The 21,246-nt window shown below is 47.1% G+C and overlaps 1 protein-coding gene across 2 annotated transcripts in view; it reads right to left on the bottom strand.

Moving 5' to 3' along the window:
- Nucleotides 1-20,575, bottom strand: part of DDX31 (DEAD-box helicase 31) — a 63,595-nt gene extending 43,020 nt beyond the window's left edge. For both annotated transcript variants that reach the window (XM_023536546.1, XM_023536547.1), the window contains exons 1-10: nucleotides 20,447-20,575; nucleotides 19,442-19,506; nucleotides 10,640-10,684; nucleotides 9,294-9,335; nucleotides 8,340-8,404; nucleotides 6,702-6,821; nucleotides 6,466-6,572; nucleotides 5,085-5,320; nucleotides 4,189-4,365; nucleotides 899-958 (exon numbers count right to left, since the gene is read on the bottom strand). In XM_023536546.1, the coding sequence (XP_023392314.1) occupies nucleotides 899-958; nucleotides 4,189-4,365; nucleotides 5,085-5,320; nucleotides 6,466-6,572; nucleotides 6,702-6,821; nucleotides 8,340-8,404; nucleotides 9,294-9,335; nucleotides 10,640-10,684; nucleotides 19,442-19,506; nucleotides 20,447-20,510 (981 nt within the window). In that variant the 5' untranslated portion in view covers nucleotides 20,511-20,575. The remainder of the gene's footprint in view (nucleotides 1-898; nucleotides 959-4,188; nucleotides 4,366-5,084; nucleotides 5,321-6,465; nucleotides 6,573-6,701; nucleotides 6,822-8,339; nucleotides 8,405-9,293; nucleotides 9,336-10,639; nucleotides 10,685-19,441; nucleotides 19,507-20,446) is intronic.
- Between the last annotated feature and the right edge of the window lie 671 nt (nucleotides 20,576-21,246).

Below are 21,246 nucleotides of genomic sequence, written 5' to 3'. Positions count from 1 at the left end.
CTTCCTAAAGGGAAGGGGTTGCCACGCGCGTGAGAACTAGCACACTATGACAAGCAGGTGACCAGGCACTCCATCCTGTACACGGCCACACACAAGACACAGCAGCGCTCGCCCACACGCTAACTTTAGGAAGAAAACGATCTCTACGACCTCTGAAGCGGAACGCAGCGCTGGAATTCAAGGGGCTAAATGTCTGTTTCCTCTATCCAGCAACCAACCGTTCACTGAATTACCCGACTTATCGTGTAATTTCATTATCGTATATACAGGGATTCTGCAAATTATCAGTTAGGGATTAAGTGCCATCATCCGAGATGGCCCAAACAGGGAAGGTCTTTTAACCCTGGGGGCAAGCGACAACTACAGTGACGCGAATCCCCAGAGAAGGGGGCCGTGGGAAGTGCGAGTTTTCCATCTCGAAAGAGCATGAGCGCCGTGCCGGAGGCGGCAGCCCTCACGGCCGCAGACCCAGAAACGGAAGGCCGGACGAGAGCTGCAGACAACAGCCGATAAGACCCGCCCAAGCGCATCTGCTCTCCTCTCCTTTAAGAAAAGGTGAGCGACGCGAGCAGAGCCGCTTTGTTGTGGAAAGACTTTCTCAGCTCTAATTACTCCCGATAGCTGTAATTTACAAGTTTTTGGTGGGTAGAAATCACCAAGATTCACACATTTTCAGACCAACAGCTGTCACTATTAGTGAGCAAATCGCTAAGTCTTCTGCACAGTGGCAGCCGGCTATTCGTGACAGAGTCAGGTGACAAACCAGAAGTGCAAAGGGACCAGCCACACCAAGAGGCCCCTGGTATTCCTGCTCTCTGTGGAGCTGGCCGCAAGTTCAAATTGTCGAGAGAGAAAATGTTGCAATCACCAATCACGTGGAGTAGAGAAGGGTACGTACCGTGCAAAGGAGGATGCCCGTTTTGGAATGGGAGAATTCTTGAAACACGGCTATTCTGTCCTACAAAAAACAAGGGAAAAAAGCCTTACAACTCCGAGATGGATTCCAGCGAGGCAGCTCGGATTCCCACGGCTTGCCCCATTTCCGTCTGCTGCACCACAGGAGGCACAGAGAGGCTCCGCCGAGGAAGTGGCTTCTTCACATCTCCTCGCAAGGCCCGGAACTCACAGGGCTGGCCTTCTTGGCTACGTCGCACACCTCAGTAAGACGATGCCACCGTGGGCACATCCTTCGGAAATGGCCAACCGTTAAGGGCGGGGAAGGCCATGGCACGCGAGTGACTGAATTTACGCTAAACGCGATTTCCTACAGGTGGGCTAGAGGAGTGAAGACCGACCAACCTTTTCTACAGGGGAGTTTTTTAAAAACTTATTTTTTAAAAGGTGAAAAATTTCAAAACCCGTGTATTTTAACCGTAAGACAATTACATGTCCGTCAAAGGAAAAGAGTGCAAGCATTCCGCCACCCAGAGCACAACGCCGGCGCTGGTGACCCCACGCTCCTCTGGCCCCGTTTCTGCGCGCAACGTGACCGAGTGCGAGGCGGATCGGCGCCGTGCTACGCACGCTGTGCACACGCTCTCGTCACCTCCTGGCAGAACGCAAACGTCTTTTCAGGCCGATAAATACCCCAAACCCACATGGTCTCTCGTGACTACACAGGACGCAGTCGAATGGGTGTGCCCAATGACCCATAACTGGCACCTGAGGTTGTCACCAACTGTTTACCGTTCCAAACAACCGTGATCGACATCTCTGCAGATCAGCAGCTGTGGACACGCTTACACGTTCTCTCTGGGTAAGTTCCTAAAGGCAGCCTTGCTGGGCCAAAAGGTGCGCCCACTTAAACGGCTCGGTGTGAACCCGCAAAGGGCACCCGCCCAGTGCGTGTGAGTCACAGAGCTGCAAGCGGCTGAGACTCCACCGTGTCCATCTGTCAGCAACAAAAAAGGAAATATAACCAAAATGACCACAAATTTGGAAAAAGGAAAAGGTGAGGTCTGTCCCTCCATTCTGGCACGGCCACTGGGTCACAGAGGTGCACCTTGCTCCAGGCCTCCACGTGACTGGCCCCTCACTCAGGACAGTGGGCAGAAAGCCAACACAGACTGAAGCCTGCTGCATGCCAGCCGCCGGCCCGCGCTCTACCTGGCAGAGCTTACAATGGGGCATTGGGTGCAACAGGCCTGTGAGCAGGTGCTGCCGCCGCCCGTTCCAGGTGAAGAGGCGGAGGCACAGAGAGGCTGACACACCTGCCCGAGGGATGCGCGCACACGGCCAAGGGCTGGGCAGATACCTGCACCCAGGGAGCCGTGCTCCACAGTCGGTGCTCGGACCCTCACAAGGACTGCCGCATTTGTCACTTGCTACCTGGTCTTTATAAGGGACGTTTTTAATGGTTGCATTGTAGAGTCAAAATCAGAAGAGTTCACGAAAGCCCGAATCGCCTTCAACACTGACCGTGATGTAGTCAGATTTGGGGTGAGGAGAAAACCTAACCAGCTCCTCAACCCAACAACCACGTAGCAACCTCCTCAAACGGCGACTTTCCTCCGGTGCTCACGTACTTGGCTGTGGTCACGTTAATCACTTAGGGAGACCACAGGTCACATGGAACAGTGGCCAGCATAAGACACCAGGAAAGCGTGACTGTGACTATCTTAGCTTACTCTGGGACAAGACGCTCGACCTCAGCATTCACAAAATGAATTTTCCCGTCTTCTACCCGTTTCTGGAGGAGACTGTGAAGGTGGCTTCAGGAACAAAACAACGTAAGCGAAATACCAACAATTATTAAATGAGCAGTGGCACTTAACGTTCACTGAGCACTTGCTATGTGCCAAGCCCTGTGCTGAGCGCTTTGTCTGTACTGACTCGATCAAGTATCACAACCACCCTAGAAACAACATGTTATCATTAGCTCCATTTTAGAGACATGGAAACTGAGGCACAGAGAGGCTAAATGCTTTTGTGAGGTCACACAGCCGGTAGACAGCAGAGCCACGACTAGAACACAAGCAGTCTGCCCCAGCTGTAAGCACTCTGCCAGATACCATCCTATTACAATGAGAGTTGGAAATCATTTAATGACAGAATCTTCTGGATGACCTATTTGAATTCCCAGACTCTGAGATTATACCCAGCTCCTCCACCTCCCTCAGACTCACCATGCAGAACACCCCTGGTGAAAACAGCCCAGAGGATTAATAAACTAAGTTAAAAAAAATCGTAAATGGTATCACATTATCAAATCGACAAACTCAATTGAATCAGGGGTGTACAAGGTAAAAACCGACTTTGTGTAATCTTGTAGCAAATAAGCAGCTGTGACCTTGAGTGACTTTCAGCAAATTCACTTTTCTGAGCCTCCATTTTCTGAATTATTAAAATAGAAAAGCAAAAACAAAGCGTGTGATTGGACTTGATAACCTTTTTAATGCACCTTTCAATCCTAAAAACTTTGATTTTTTAAGCTGGTTCTGTCCGCTCTCGTTCGGATTTCTGGCTTCCTTTCGCTCTAATTTTCTAAGCTGCCTGGTAACCTCTCCGCGAGGACAAGACGGCCCTTGTCCCCAGGCCTGAGCCGTCCTCCCTTCCACGGCTCCAGCATGCTCCAGCCCGGCTCCCTGAACGGACAGCCTACCGACCAGCAGCGGGCCGAGCCTCCGCAGCCCGGCTCCCAGCATCAGGACGGCGTCACGCTCTGCCCGCTGAACAAAAGCGGCGCGCAGAGCCGAGGCCGGACCGAGGCCCCGCGGCACGCACGACCCTCTCGCAACCAGAAGTGTGGAGAGGGAAGCGCTGCGCTTGTTGACAGGGACAGCAGCCACGCTCAGCGGTACCATATGGGATCCACAATTTAGCTCCATTAATGCTCTTAATTTGAAGACATCAAGCCCTAATTACACACTGGGTACTAAAAAGGCAAAAGCCTTCCCTGGTGCCAGCTACTCAGTGGTACTCTGTTGCCCTAACAGCTGGCTGAGGTAGACGCGGGCCAAGCGGGCCTGCGAGCCCCCAGCTTGGGGAGCGAGAGCCGACGGGAACAATAGGCTCCCCCGCCACACTGGGTAGGGCAGCGGGACCGGCGTCCAGGTCCAGTGGGTCGCCCGTGGCAGGCTTATCCTTCCTGAGCCCGGCAGAGCCTGCCAAGGAAGCTCTGTGACCCTGGAGGACGAGTTCAAGTTCACGGGGTCTCAGCCCGTGGGGGGGGGGGCGCGTGCTGCTCACCTCCTGCTCCAGGCCCCCGTGCAGCCGCAGGAACTTCAACTGCGTGGAGCCGGATGGTAAGGGCGCCACGGCCGGGGCCCCCGGGCGGGGCAGCAGGGTCTGGACGAAGAGCGTGTAGTGGAACTCCACCAGCTCGCAGCTCGGGAAAAAGACGATCATCTTCTGGTCGGCTGCGAACTGCGTCGGTACCGAGGGAGAAAGCAGCCACACGTTAGGGTTAGGCGACACCAAGACGAGCATCTCTCTGAAACGCAGTCACGCCGGCCCCACAGGAAATATAGGGGGCTGACGACTTTGAATTACTAAAAAAAAAAAAAAACCCCAGCAACACCAATGTTTCGCACTACAAAGAACGCTAGACGGGAAAATGACAGAGCTGTGGCCTCAAACGGGGCCCCACCCCTGGGAGCGACACACGGTAGAGTGACGCTGCGCACTAGCTCTTCCCCCCACTCTGGGCTCGCCACGCACAACCCCTGTCCGCAGGAAACCCTGACGCTTCATTGTCACGCTTTCCCACTACGTCCCCAGGGACCAGAGAAAGTTATCAGGTGAACCTGGCAAACAATTACAGAAATACTACGGATCTTTCAAAAACCCAAGTACAGACCCCTAGGGCTGCCCCACGTCCAGCACGTGTCCACCTGTGATGCGCCCAGCCCTGGCGTCAGTCCCAGGCAAGATGCTTAAGGCCGATCTCAAGCTGAACACACTGGCCCTCACTGATCTCTGATTCTTTCCCACAGTCCTGGACCACTGGCTGACACGTGTGAAGGGCCACACTCACGCACACGCCCTGGCTAGAAAACGCGTGCGTGTCTCCATGCAGCTACCAGTGCCCGACATGAACAGGTCTCTGTGCCCTCGATCGAGCCGGGTCCAGTCCCCAGTCCTACCGCGCACTTCTGCAGGATGAAGGCCGCCAGGGAGACCAGCCTCAGTTTGCTGGGAACCAAGGTCACGTGCTGATCGAGACCCTCCGGTATCGCGAAGCTGTCCAACTCGTCGCTGGTTTGTGGAGCGGAGACTTCAAGAGCTCCTCCGCCCTGTGGGTTAGCCTGTCCGTAGCCTTCTTCCAGGACAGAAATACTGACTGGGTTGAGTAAACTGATATCGGCGAGCTGGGCCACCCCTTGGATAGAAAGTGAAAAAGGCAGATAGATGACATGCACGTGCCACGGACCTGGCCAGGTATGCACTCCCACACACGCCACATACCAGGCGTACCGGGAAACTCCCGACAGATGCCACCAAGTGCCAGCACGGACCTGCCAACTGTCAGTCTGGTGGGGCGGACCCCCCTGGTTCCTTCCCATGGCCCAATGACCCATCTGCCCAGCATTTCTAAACTCGGACCTGTGGCAGACCACTGAAAGGGACACTAACAGGTGGCTGCCCGCCGCCCCCCAACCCTAGAGAGGATTCTGTGGTCAAGTAAGTTATGGAAACCCTGAAAAAAAGGCTTCGTGGGGTTTACAGGCCTTCTCAGGACCTTTACTGTGTGGGGGTACATCATGAATCTCCGAGGAGGTAATGTGGGGCGTTTCCCAAACTTCTGGAGCACAGAACCCCTTTTCCACAGATCATCTCGTAACATCACTATTATTGAGGACGCACTCAAACTGCTGATGAGTCACACGCACGGTATCTGGTACATGGGCACCATGGGCGGCCGGCAAAACAAGTAAACCAGACAGAAGAACACGCAAGTTGTGCTGTCGCTCAAACAAGGACCACTGTGTGGGTGACTCGTGGGGAGTGACGTGGCTTTCCCAAGCCCCGGTGCGCCCATCTATGAGAGAGAGCAAAGTTCCTATCTCGTGAGGATGGTAAACACAAACGGCTTAAAGACGACCTATTTTCTGTTCACTGTCTCTTCAGGAGAGAGGCAGGGTGACCACACTAAAATGCGCACTGGGGTCAGAGGTCACCATTGTCGGCACAAGAGCCCTGCTCCCAGGTGGGCCGTGATCACAATAAGCGCGTCCCGAGACCACATGGCCTTTCTCTTCCTCTCCGCCCTGACGTGAGCGCCAGCAGCACCGTCCCCACGGTGACTCGGGATCGGGGACCCGCCCGCTCCCCCTCTGTCCATGCCCTGGGATCACAGAGTGTTGGAAGCTGGAAGAGGGAGGCTGGTGCAGGACTCGGGGTCTGAGAAGAGGTCCTCTGAGATCCCCCGCCCCCGTCCCCAGGGCTGAGAACCACGACCGGCACACGTTCCCAGTCCAGCTGCCCCCCACCAAATGCAGAACAGAGGGCACCTCTGCAACCCACCTTCCGTGAGTGTCGCCGACAGCAAGACGTTCTGTCGCTTCTGACACTCGGCATTGACCGCATTGAGTATCACTGTGATATCTTTCTCAAAACCCAAATCCAAGATTCTGCGGTTTGGAGAGAAGGAATTTCAATCGACATGAAGAATAAATAGGATACCAAGGGGGCCTCAGAGCTGGGCGAAGACAGCAAAGCAGCGCCCCCTCCCGCCTTTCGTGCTTCTAGACGAGGCTCACCTGTCGGCTTCGTCCACAATCAGCCACTGTACCCGGCTAAAATGAATGTTCTTTGTGGATTTGATGTGATCCACCAGTCGCCCCGGAGTTGAGATAAGGATATTTATTCCCTTGCGGAGTCTGTTTGAAATTACACACCGTGGAAAAAAAAAAAAAAGGAAATCAAACTGGGCTGTATCAATAGAAAACATAGGAAAAAGACCAGGGAGACAGATTCATGTCTAGCATCGATGTGCCACTGCTTGACATCGTGACACATAATGACAAGTGGATACAAAGATATGCGTGAGTTTTAATTTTTCTCTGAAGTTCCTCTCTCCTCTAGAATATAATTGTTAAGATTTGAAAGTATTTTAAAATCATAAAACCTTAACTTTGAAAGAAACCTTTATGATGCCTTTTACCTGACCCACAGGTCCTTTCTAGAACATTCCAGCTACGTGGTCACCTTTCCTGTTCCTGGAAGCTCTTACGCCAGGTGTCCTCTTATCTGAGTTGTCCCAGAATGTTTTTCTTTATACTGAGCTCTTACCGTAACTTCCATATAATGGGCTTAGCTTTGCCTCATAGACTAGGTAGAATAAATCTAATTTCTGACGACCCAAACATCCTTTATGCCATTATGCTATAGTAAGAAAAGTCTCCCATTTTTAGCTGAGTGTATTTTTCAGCTTCTCTTGCAGTGAAGCATGATCATGGGCCTGCGTTCTAGGATTAGGATAAAAGGCTAATGAATATATGCAAATCCCACGGGCACCTTCACGGGGAGGAGGTATGATTGTCTTTGTTCCTGCTGCAAGGAAACTAGGTGTAATGTCTGGATCTCCAGCAACCTTCTAAGACTGTGAGGTAACCTTGAAAATGGAAGCCTCCCTTAGTGGCACATAAGGACAGGAGGAGCCGGGGTCCTGACACTGGAGCACCATGCCAGTCCTAGATGGCGACCTCGGCCTTCTTTCACATGTGGAAGAAAAATACACCTTCCATGTTGTTTGTGCTCCTGCTATTTGCCGCCTTTGCTGTTTACCGCTGAATCTAATCCTGAACAACACTTTTATCTTTCGAGTTTAATATTTACTTTTTAGTTACAAACCAAACATAGTTGGGTGTTACTACTATGCATTAAGCTATAATTCAATAAAAATGGTTTAAAAAGAATGCAGACAATTTGGGATTCACTTGTTGCAACAATGTTCTACGGACACCCGTTACCAGCTTTAAAGTAGAATTAGGAATCGATGTTTTGAGATGTAAAAAGCCAGATGCAAAGAATTATGTAAGCTTATGATCTTGTTTTTGTGTAAACCAAGAAATCCCCAAACTCCCAAGGAACCTCCCACAAGGGAGCCACCGAGGGGGCTGTACACTAAACCGGGGAGGACTGCAGGTACTGGCGGGGAGTTAATTAAGAAGGCGACGCCCACGTAAGAAAGGAGCCCCATGCAGGTTCGTCCCTATTTTTAAAAGCAGCCGTCTGGAGGCGACTGCTCCCTGCCGACTCGGTCTGTCCTTATGCATGAGCAGGAAGCAGAGTCTGGGACGAGGCTCTCCCCAGGTGTGGAAGGACCAAGTCTTACCGAACAGGAAGGCAGGACAGACAGGTTCAGGAAGGGATCCACCACAACGAACGTCCCCTACCTGGCTTTTTCCGATTTTCTCTTCTCGCCTCCCATGAGCACTCCGGGCACAATCCAAGTGAACGGCTGCAGACAGACAGACCAGTCAACGCGAAGCCCCTTGCTGCAGACAGAGACTGACTCCAAACTCCCTTCCTCACGGGAGCTGGAGGGGGGCTCAGGCTCCTCACTGTAAGGTTACTGTGCAGACACGACTCCTAGGTATTGCCATGCCCGTGGTCACTAGCAGCAGTAACTCAAATTAGAGCTAAACAACAGGCTTCCGACACTCTAAGAGAAACAGGAGCTTTTTAAGTGATTCAAGTAGCAACTCTGCCTGTCTCGGTGGAGCCTGAATTACAAATGCATTGCGCTTAAGTCTACTGCTTTTCTTTTGCTCTTTTTGGTTAAAACAAAACCCAAGCACAACCCTCCCCACTCACACTCCTAATGAAAGGAAAGGACAGATTCTTTTTTTCTCAATTAGAATTGGCATTCAATGTTATTCTATATTAGTTTCAGGTGTACAGCATGGCGCTAGGACGTTTATATAATTCACGAAGCGACGTTTATATAATTCACTGACTCGCTCTAATCCGGTGGGTTGGCCGCCTTGGGCTCTGATGCTTTCCCTTTCTTCTTTGACAAACCCTACTCGCAGCATTTTAAGTTGCTCTCCAGTTGACCACCGAGGGTTGCTGTCCCTGTGAACGTCTAGATGTGGCTTGCCTGTGACTAAGATGAATAGATTATAATGAACCTTTACGCACCAGGAAACGCTACTAATCTTGCTAAGCTGGAAACAGGTGGTTAGTAAGGTTTGGATTAGTAAAAACCAGGCTGCACCTGGGGAGAGCACAGACGGCCGGGGGACAGGAGGACATCGGCACAATGCCTCGCTCTTCGAAAATACTCTTTTCTCTTTCCTCAAAAGATCAGGAAAAAAAGATAAAACTGAACTCATGGCTGGCCTTACCTTGAGAAGTTTCTGGAAGATGTCAAAGCTTTGTAGAGCCAGCTGTAAATATCAAAAAGTTACAGATAATGAGCAAGGTCCCTTCTTTTTTAAAAAAAATTTAGACAACGTACAGCGATTAGGATCCGAACGTGGACCTCAAGTTAAGATTTAAGGAAATAAAAATCCTGTTGCAGAATCAACTCAAAAAATATACCTTGCCCTTAGATTGACTCTGAAACCTGTCAGTTTGTAGAATGTGGGTAGAAACATCACATCTATTTCCTGGATGCATGTGAAAATAGTGTTTTGTGCTCCCTCTGCTGGCTCAAATCCCCAGAGCGCCACACGGAGACTACAAGGCTCTGGGCACAAAGATGGGGGAAAAAAAAACAAAACGAAATGGAGCCGACCTGAATTCAGCTCTCTCTAGACAGAGAAAGACTGTAATAGGTACGAAGGAGTAAACTAGGACAGGGGTGCAACAGGCCAGCCTTTGGGGATTTTACGGGTGACACGACTATATCCTGAGACTATGCCAGGGCAGAGCAGCAGCCCAAGACTGAGGGAGGGCCACCCCCCAAGTTTATTAAAGGAAAGAAACATGAAAAAGCCCAGTGGAAACCAGGGAACGTGAAAACGAAGGCGGGTTGTAACCATTAACAACCATCGAAAAGCCTCCGCACGTCCCTTTCTGCAGGATGCGTACTGGATTCCCACAGGCTTAGGGTTCCAGGGAAGGAGTCGTCTGCTGCCTTAAAGACGGAAACAGCTCCACGTCTGCTCCTTCGCTGGGCGGAGCTGAGAGAGGGCACTGCAGGCTGCGCAAAAGGCGGAGCGGAGACTTCCATCTCCTGGACCAGCTCTCTGCGAAGAGTGTTTAGCGTCTGATACACAAAGCAGATGCCCTAGCCTAAAATTGCCTCTGTGGACAAATAAAACGGATCAGACGAAAAAGACTTTCTACCAAAAAAGAAGAAGAATACCAAGAAGCCTACCTTTCAGGAACAAGTAAAATTTCTGGCCCAGTAGCTTTCTAAAAAGATTTTTCAATGTTAGTGCTGACTGCTTTTATTTTTGAATTCAGTTGGGGACAAAGTACAAAAATCTGGTCATTTAAATTTCTTTTCAAAAGACAGAAATGTATAGTGTTAGTTTTGAGGTAACAGGGAAATGCTTTTCCCTACTTTATGATTTTCAGAGTACTTGAATTTTTCCGGTCAGGAACCAGAAGGGCAGTTCCCGGGCAAGGGCACGTTCGTTTGTGCAGCAGAAAGAAAAATGGTAGAGCCACTGACAAATCCAACAGAGTACAGTACCACTGAGAATCCTGGCTCCAGACTCCTCCCAGACGGGAGGCTGCTTACCTCTCTCGTGGGCACCAGCACCAGAGCATAGGGACCGTCACTGCGCTGTTGACAGAGAAGGGGAAAAACGCCATGAACCAAGGTCACGGGAGTCCAGGTGACCGGAACTTAACGGTGGCCACTTGCAAAATATCACAGCTGGTCTCGATGAAGAAAGGGACGCAAATGCCAATTACGCTTATCGTTATGGAAACTTGTTCTAGGGGTTCTGGCCCACACGATCAGACAAGAGAACGAAACGCGTATAAATCTGGAGAGCAGGAGGTAAAACTGTCAACATTAGCGGATGATATTTTATCCTAAAAAAAAAAATCTTAAAAAAAACCACTTGAAAATCTATTACCAAAAACAATTCAGTCGTCTAGCTGAATGTAAAATTAACATATAAAAATCAATTGCCTTTAAACATGGAAAGTGAGAAAATAAAAAGGGAAAAAAATCACACTTGTAATAGCAACAAAAAAGATAACAAGAATAAGCTTAATAAAAAAATGGACAAAATCTATATGATGAGAATTTTAAAATCCTGAGGAGCATAAAAAATTTGAATAAATGAAAAGATATGTCCTGTTCTTGAATAAGAAGACTCAATATTATATACAAGCTAATTCTCCCTAAATCAATCTGTAAGTGCAATGCAATTTCCACAAAATGCCACGAAAATGCCACAAAAATGCATGTAAGTATATAAATACATAGATGCATATAGGAAATAATACATATCCAGATAAGCTGATTACAAAGTTCACATGGAAAAATAACCAAGACATTTCTGAAAAACATCAGATGTTAAAACAATTTAAAGCTACAGTAGTTGAAAAAAATTGATACTAGCACCAAAGATTAAAATAGCTAATAGAGCCTAGAATAGAGTTAAATACATACAGAAATGTAGGAAATATGATAAGGGGCATTTTGTAGTAGGAAGGACAAGAAGGATTATTCGAAAGTCCTTTTAGAAAAAAATTGTTAGAAAAACAAAGTTGAAACTAAGTTGCCCTTTTTATAGATGACATAAAACTCAAAAATTAAAACACTGATCAATTTTGCCAGAAAAATTTTAAATTTCAGAATAAAAAAAATAATACCTAAACTAAATCAAGAATCGAATAACAATGTGGGGAAAAAAAATACGCCATACCTAAGGAAAGGGGCTGATTTCTCTAGCTTATTAGGAAGGTCTATAATTCAATTAAAAATAAAAATATAAAGGATCGACAACCCGAAAAAATGTAGAAGGGCACAAGCAGCCAATTTATGGACATAAGAATTCAAAATATGGCTCTTACACGTGTGAAAAGGTTTCAAACTTATTCCTAAGAGAAGCTGAAATTGAAACATACTACACTAATCCCCCGTCAAAGGAGCAAAGTGGAACAGCGGACAGCTTTGATAAAGGCTCAGGCGAACAGGAGGGCTCGCACGCTGTTGTGACAGTGCCGCTGGTCTGACTCCCTGAAAGGTCAATTTTGACATTATCAAATAAAAAAGCAAATTCCACGTACAGGACTTTCTCTAAAAGATACGCTCACACGTGTGCGTAAAGAAGTTGTAAAGCATTTTCCGGAAAGTGTCCTTAAAAGTCCGTTTGCAGCACGATGTTGAACCAAATGTAAATTCTACCAATGAGGGATGATTCGATCATCTATGGTACACTCACACAATGGACTATTAGGCAGCTATTAAAAAACAAGGCAGCTAGACGAGGTACTTACTGATAAGAAACTCTCCCCAAAACACTAAGTGAACAAAAGCGAGGCACAGAACATCAGGCAAACAAGCAACCATTTGTGCATCCAACGAAACAAACAAAATGCCAATCAAAGGAGCGGAGGAACTATGCGTACTCGTGTAGGCTTTATGTGCAAAGAATACCCTTAGGAGAACATACAAGAGACTGGTGACAAAGACCACTGCACCTGATAGGAGCGCTGTCCCACTCGGGAGAATAGGGTGTTGAAATGACACGATCTATTTTTTGGCGCTCCAAATTTTTTTTTTTTTTTTTTTACCGTGCACGGAATATCTAAATATAATAGTAATGATAATAATAGAAGACAAAGTAATCTAATGAAGTGAAGGCCCCAGAATCAATGGTGCCTGGCACCTTACAAGTGGTCGCAGACAGTGAATGAATCAAAACACTATAAGTGCAGGAGCTGAGCACAGATTTCAGAGCAAATTTAATCACAAGTATGGTTTTCGTGTTTTGCAGAGGACACGTTTTACCCACAGGAGAAAAGGATGTGGAATTCAAACTAGAGCCATCTGCGCCCGACACCGACTCCGCGAGATTGCCGACGCCCAGGCCAGGAACGGTAAACGTGTTAGGACAAGGGCCCCGACGTGCCGCAGCGCGACGGTAGGAGATTCTGACGTTTCAAAAGGTGCAACGACACAGAGAAGAAGAAAGAAAAATCGATTCCTCGCAGGGCAGAAGCGAGTGGAGAAGGAGGGATGTGATGTTAAAAAATATCAGAGCCAAAATGACTGAGAGCGAAAACACAGAAAAGCCGCCCATTCTCACTCCGTAGCCTGAGTAATTTAAGGCTCTGTCAGGTGCCTTGAATTTGCTGCTCCCTCCAGATATGTTTTTTACAGGTCAAATCATTTTACGATGAACTCCAAGGGTCTGTACTGAATATTACTTGAAATAAGTGAATTAAATTTGGGCTTGGAAAACTTTCTACAGAATATTTCAGTCTCGAATAGAATGAGCTGTTACAGATATTAAAAAATTTTTGAGCGAATGAAAAACTATATGGCTTGTTAATGATTCTGACTATAAGCAAATCGAATCACGGGCCTCTAAACCAGCCACAGGACCACGCTGATGACGATGACAGCTAACACAATGAATGAGTAGGTTGTAGTACCAGGTGCCAGAAACCCGTGCATTGAGCTCACTTAATCCTCACCCCAGGAGAAAGGCACCGCTCTTAGCCCCATGCCACAGGCGAAGTCAATGAGGGACAGGGCTGAAATGGTTTGTCAGAAGCCACCCTCAGACCCAGGACAGAGACAGAGCTGCCCACACGCCATCCACCTTGGGAATGTGACCTAACCTCTGCTGTCCTCGGTTCACAGATCTATGAAGTGAGACAGTGGGCTAGTACTGTGGGCCCACCATAGCCCAGATATTCTCGAACCCTACAATTCCGTATGAAATACAACGCTCTACTAGCAGGGAGTTCTCCTGGAGTACACGAATGCATGAGACGCCACTACATTGTTGCAATAACTTACATTTCTTCTCTGTGTACTAAGTATCACTGCTAAGTAAGCCCTCTGTATGAATTCACTGTCAAGTGCCCAGTGGAAAGAAAAACTCGGTCACCTTTAGGAAATAAAATTCTCACTTATCCATTTCAGGCAAAACCAATATTAAGTTTAGTAAGTGTCTTTCTCATCTTTTTATGTGCAGACATACACCCGGATTATCATTTGTGAAACAACAGAATTACAACGGGAGTCCAGGTGACCGGAACTTAACAGTGGCCACTTGCAAAAAATATCACAGCTGGTCTCGATGAAGAAAGGGACGCAAATGCCAATTACGCTTATCGTTATGGAAACTTGTTCTAGGGGTTCTGGCCCACACGATCAGACAAGAGAACGAAACGTGTATAAATCTGGAGAGCAGGAGGTAAAACTGTCAACATTAGCGGATGATATTTTATCCTAAAAAAAAAAATCTTAAAAAAAACCACTTGAAAATCTATTACCAAAGACAATTCAGTCGTCTAGCTGAATGTAAAATTAACATATAAAAATCAATTGCCTTTAAACATGGAAAGTGAGAAAATACAAAGGGAAAAAAATCACACTTGTAATAGCAACAAAAAAGATAACAAGAATAAGCTTAATAAAAAAATGGACAAAATCTATATGATGAGAATTTTAAAATCCTGAGGAGCATAAAAAATTTGAATAAATGAAAAGATATGTCCTGTTCTTGAATAAGAAGACTCAATATTATATACAAGCTAATTCTCCCTAAATCAATCTGTAAGTGCAATGCAATTTCCACAAAATGCCACGAAAATGCCACAAAAATGCATGTAAGTATATAAATACATAGATGCATATAGGAAATAATACATATCCAGATAAGCTGATTACAAAGTTCACATGGAAAAATAACCAAGACATTTCTGAAAAACATCAGATGTTAAAACAATTTAAAGCTACAGTAGTTGAAAAAAATTGATACTAGCACCAAAGATTAAAATAGCTAATAGAGCCTAGAATAGAGTTAAATACATACAGAAATGTAGGAAATATGATAAGGGGCATTTTGTAGTAGGAAGGACAAGAAGGATTATTCGAAAGTCCTTTTAGAAAAAAATTGTTAGAAAAACAAAGTTGAAACTAAGTTGCCCTTTTTATAGATGACATAAAACTCAAAAATTAAAACACTGATCAATTTTGCCAGAAAAATTTTAAATTTCAGAATAAAAAAAATAATACCTAAACTAAATCAAGAATCGAATAACAATGTGGGGAAAAAAATACGCCATACCTAAGGAAAGGGGCTGATTTCTCTAGCTTATTAGGAAGGTCTATAATTCAATTAAAAATAAAAATATAAAGGATCGACAACCCGAAAAAATGTAGAAGGGCACAAGCAGCCAATTTATGGACATAAGAATTCAAAATATGGCTCTTACACGTGTGAAAAGGTTTCAAACTTATTCCTAAGAGAAGCTGAAATTGAAACATACTACACTAATCCCCCGTCAAAGGAGCAAAGTGGAACAGCGGACAGCTTTGATAAAGGCTCAGGCGAACAGGAGGGCTCGCACGCTGTTGTGACAGCGCCGCTGGTCTGACTCCCTGAAAGGTCAATTTTGACATTATCAAATAAAAAAGCAAATTCCACATACAGGACTTTCTCTAAAAAATACGCTCACACGTGTGCGTAAAGAAGTTGTAAAGCATTTTCCGGAAAGTGTCCTTAATAGTCCGTTTGCAGCACGATGTTGAACCAAATGTAAATTCTACCAATGAGGGATGATTCGATCATCTATGGTACACGCACACAACGGACTATTAGGCAGCTATTAAAAAACAAGGCAGCTAGACGAGGTATTTACTGATAAGAAACTCTCCCCAAAACACTAAGTGAACAAAAGCGAGGCACAGAACATCAGGCAAACAAGCAACCATTTATGCATCCAACGAAACAAACAAAAACGCCAATCAAAGGAGCGGAGGAACTATGCGTACTCGTGTAGGCTTTATGTGCAAAGAATACCCTTAGGAGAACATACAAGAGACTGGTGACAAAGACCACTGCACCTGATAGGAGTGCTGTCCCACTCGGGAGAATAGGGTGTTGAAATGACACGATCTATTTTTTGGCGCTCCAAATTTTTTTTTTTTTACCGTGCACGGAATATCTAAATATGATAGTAATGATAATAATAGAAGACGAAGTAATCTAATGAAGTGAAGGCCCCAGAATCAATGGTGCCTGGCACCTTACAAGTGGTCGCAGACAGTGAATGAATCAAAACACTATAAGTGCAGGAGCTGAGCACAGATTTCAGAGCAAATTTAATCACAAGTATGGTTTTCGTGTTTTGCAGAGGACACGTTTTACCCACAGGAGAAAAGGATGTGGAATTCAAACTAGAGCCATCTGCGCCCGACACCGACTCTGCGAGATTGCCGACGCCCAGGCCAGGAACGGTAAACGTGTTAGGACAAGGGCCCCGACGTGCCGCAGCGCGACGGTAGGAGATTCTGACGTTTCAAAAGGTGCAACGACACAGAGAAGAAGAAAGAAAAATCGATTCCTCGCAGGGCAGAAGCGAGTGGAGAAGGAGGGATGTGATGTTAAAAAATATCAGAGCCAAAATGACTGAGAGCGAAAACACAGAAAAGCCGCCCATTCTCACTCCGTCGCCTGAGTAATTTAAGGCTCTGTCAGGTGCCTTGAATTTGCTGCTCCCTCCAGATATGTTTTTTACAGGTCAAATCATTTTACGATGAACTCCAAGGGTCTGTACTGAATATTACTTGAAATAAGTGAATTAAATTTGGGCTTGGAAAACTTTCTACAGAATATTTCAGTCTCGAATAGAATGAGCTGTTACAGATATTAAAAAATTTTTGAGCGAATGAAAAACTATATGGCTTGTTAATGATTCTGACTATAAGCAAATCGAATCACGGGCCTCTAAACCAGCCACAGGACCACGCTGATGATGATGACAGCTAACACAACGAATGAGTAGGTTGTAGTACCAGGTGCCAGAAACCCGTGCATTGAGCTCACTTAATCCTCACCCCAGGAGAAAGGCACCGCTCTTAGCCCCATGCCACAGGCGAAGTCAATGAGGGACAGGGCTGAAATGGTTTGTCAGAAGCCACCCTCAGACCCAGGACAGAGACAGAGCTGCCCACACGCCATCCACCTTGGGAATGTGACCTAACCTCTGCTGTCCTCGGTTCACAGATCTATGAAGTGAGACAGTGGGCTAGTACTGTGGGCCCACCATAGCCCAGATATTCTCGAACCCTACAATTCCGTATGAAATACAACGCTCTACTAGCAGGGAGTTCTCCTGGAGTACACGAATGCATGAGACGCCACTACATTGTTGCAATAACTTACATTTCTTCTCTGTGTACTAAGTATCACTGCTAAGTCAGCCCTCTGTATGAATTCACTGTCAAGTGCCCAGTGGAAAGAAAAACTCGGTCACCTTTAGGAAATAAAATTCTCACTTATCCATTTCAGGCAAAACCAATATTAAGTTTAGTAAGTGTCTTTCTCATCTTTTTATGTGCAGACATACACCCGGATTATCATTTGTGAAACAACAGAATTACACATGCTGATTTGTAACCTGCCTTTTTTCAATTAACATGGCAAGAACACTCAAGCTCACAAATATTAATTGAAAAACATACCACGTTTAATGGCTAAAGTTCCATCATTTGGATGATTGTGTAGAATTCCTATTCTACCTATTTAAAAATTTTTAAATAAAGTTAAAATAAAATTTAAACTTATTCATTTTGAAATAATTTTAGATTTACAAAAAAAATTGCACAAATAGTACAAAGAACTCCCTTAAACCCTTCTTCCAGATTCCTTATCAATTCTCAAAATCACAGTACAATGATCAGAACCACGAAACTGACACTGATTCGATACCATTAATTAATCTACAGGCCTTATTCGAATTGCATTAACTGACCTAGTCACATCTTTTTTCCAGACGAGGATCCAATTCGGGACCGTGTATTGCACTTAGCTGTCATGACCCCTTTGTCTCTTTTAATCTGGGGCTAGTCCTTTGGTACTTGTCTTTTGTGGCCTTAATACTTTGGCAGAGTCCTGGCCAATGGCTGTGTAGAATGTCCCTTCTCGATTTGGGTTTGTCTGATGTTTGTTTATGATTAAAGTCAGGTCATGCATCTTTGGCCAAACAAAAACAACAAAACCAACCAACCAGAAGCGACATTGCGTCCTCCATGAAACTTGCAGGAGACACGTGAGGTCGACGCGCCACAGCACTGGTGACAGCCAGCTCTGCTCACCTGCTTACGGAGGAGACACCGGGCTTCCCTCTGTAAAGTTACTGTTTTCCTTTGGTGACTGAGAAGGCTCTTGCGGGGAGATGCTGTGAGGCTACGTAAACGCCCCACTGTCATCACTTTTACCCACTCGTTTTAGCATCCCTGATGCTTCTTGCCTGAAACACGACTGTGGCAGCTGCGACACGGTGACAGTCTAGTTCCATCGCTTCTATATTTACCCTTTGGAATTCTGCTACAAGGAAAGGCTTCCTTCGCCCATTTACTTATTTGTTAAATAATTTCTTCCTACTAGTTCGGACTGGTGGACATTTGTTTTAGCCTAACTCAACAGTATCATTTATCCTGTCACTCAAATATCAGGTGGGCTCGATACGCGTCTACTTCTGCATGCCTAGACGCAGGAAAAAAGGAACCCGTTAGCTTTCCGCACCTGTCTGCGCATCCACCGCACTTCCTATCTCGGACCTCACCAGTTCCCCTCGACTGAGGCTGCCCGAGGCTGCACTGGTGGGATTCTGGGCTGGTTCTGAGATGACATCCACGCCTACGCAACGCGGTAGTCAACTGGCCTCCCAGGGAGCCCAAGGAACGCAGCAGTGGCCCCTACGGCCCAGGTACTAACTAACTGTGTTTCAAACGAACAAAATAAATAAATAAATGGGTTTCACAACTAAAGACACATTCCAGGAAATGCTACAAACAAGGCGGCCAATCATCAAACTGAGTTAATTGGGTGCTTGTTTTCGCATCTGCTGTTCGTGGTAAACCGCTGCTTTAAAGGTAACGTTCACCCTTCTTAGTCAGAAGAGCTTTGTCTCTGGTGCCACAGAGAACTGAGGTGGAGACCCAGTCCCCGGGACTCAGCACTCGGCCTCAGGGAGCTACTGAACTTCCCGCAGCCTCCTTTTTTTTTTGTAAACTCCGGTAACAGCGACACCTACAACTCGGTGTGGCCGAGGCAGTTCAAGATTCAAGAGGATTGCACAGGCAAAGCATCGGGCACGACGTCACACGGGGAGCATCTTACACTGTCCCTGTCAGATTCACGGTGATGACCGTGAAATGTATGTGTCAGTTACTCTGGGCGCAGGCTTTAGAGGCAATGGGGTCATGTGATAAATGAATTAAAAAGAGGAGAGGAAACAACGCTAAGTGAAAACGACTCTATCAGCCCCGAGTCACTGCTGCAGTTCAGGCTGATGGTTTCTGAAGCTCGATGGATAACAGGAAAAGGCACTTTCCACTCACCTGTATTTTCGTTTTCATTGCTTGAAGGGACTGGACCACAGGGATGCAATAGGCAAGAGTTTTACCTTTTTAAAAAATACAAAAGCAATTAAAATCAGAGACCCGTCAGACGTGAGGAAAGCCACGACAGTAAAGGAAACAAGCTCTGCTACCTTTGGGTCATACTGAATCTGGGGACAGGAAGAGTGCACGTCACACACCCAGGAGAGGTGGAAACGGAAGCCACCTGTCTGCCACACCCCTAATTCAGTGCTACTTCTAAATGACCTGCAGCCGGCTCCTTTATCCAGCCGACAGGGGAGACAGTGACACTTTTCCAAATGACACACAAGTCAACCTGTGGACTGCCTCATTGACAGCATCTCCTCTGAAGTCATCTCAACTTGTGAAATGAGCTCGGTGGCTAAATAAACGTCCTCTGTGGTGACACGGTTAGGAGCCAGTCCAAACCCCGCCCCCGCCTCTGAAGACCAAGGAGGAAGATGGGGTGACAAAACCTTTGGGTTTCCAGCTCCCCGAACAGTGGCTGACCTGGGGGTAGAAGAGGACAGCTGACCAGCCACGAAGGGCACAAGGGGGTCACAAAGCAAGTCCAGGCTGTTTTGGAACACACGAAAACGGCGTTCCACATCTGAGCTAGGGACCGGCATCTGACCTGCGTGTGCTCACGTCAGACTGCGTGTTAACGCCAGCAGAAAATATCCAGCCCCCACTGGAATGAGGACGGGCAGCTCTGGCCGTAGCAGAGACCTGGCCACGCCCGGGGACAGGCTGAGGAGTGACAGCAGGACCTGACTACTTCCTGACCGTTCCTGACTGTGTCCCCGACGATTGACCCCTTCCTTTCACTCTGAACTAATTCAGGGCTCCAATCAAAGGCAAGCGTGGCCTCCCCTGCCCCAAACGAAACAAAGCAGCCACCACCAGACACCCTACTACATCAGCTACTGCACGACCAGGGCTGGGGACCGCGGGGAGAAGGGCGGGAGTTAGACGACGACTGACCTGAGCCGGTCTGCGATCTCACGAGGGCATCTCTGCCTTCCAGCAGCACGGGGATGCTGTGCATCTGAACACTGCGGTGGCCAGAGGAAAGAGCACGCGGTCACCCACACACGGTCCCCGCTCGCGTTACGGGCAGAGACGCGGGACACACAGAACGTGGTCGCCCCAGGCTTAGATTTGCCTTTCGGCTGCCACCTCAGAAGCTTCCCACGCGTGCGAGTGCAGGTGCTGATAAAGTTCTGATGATCAGAACAAAACCTCGGCTCAGTGCCTGGGACTGAGCTGGGAGTGCTGAGGTGAGCCAGGGACTGGCCACTCTATCGTACCGATTAAAAACAAAAGGGGGACAGGCGTGACCGCGACCTGGAGCGACCGTGAGAGCACATCGCATACCCTCTTGCCTGCCGTAACAGAGAACGTGAAACACAGTGCAACGTTTCGGAAAGGCTCCCGCGCGGAGGAGTGAAAGGGAGCTGTAAGCCACCCACACAGCCAGGAGCCGCCGCTCGCGGCCCAGGAAGCCAAGATGTGACCGTCATGGACACACTAAGCCTGTGTCCACATGTGCACTCAGAAACTAACGACGAAGGGTACAGAGACCATTTAAATTTGGTTGACAAAACTGAACCAAAAAATTGGTGAGGGACGGCTTTTTATTTCATTTAATATTCTTGCTCATAAGTAAAACGAGATTGTTAAAATGTAAAGAAACGCACACACTCAGAGAGGACCTTCACCTCTGCTCCACACCTTCTACTCGGTTTCTGTTTCCTGGGAATCATCGTTATTAACAAAAACAT

Source organism: Pteropus vampyrus, unplaced genomic scaffold, assembly GCF_000151845.1.
Source record: "Pteropus vampyrus isolate Shadow unplaced genomic scaffold, Pvam_2.0 Scaffold158, whole genome shotgun sequence".
Classification (NCBI taxonomy): domain Eukaryota; kingdom Metazoa; phylum Chordata; class Mammalia; order Chiroptera; family Pteropodidae; genus Pteropus; species Pteropus vampyrus.
The sequence above is the reverse complement of the archived record's forward strand: the minus strand, read 5'-3'. Positions and strand labels throughout refer to the sequence as shown.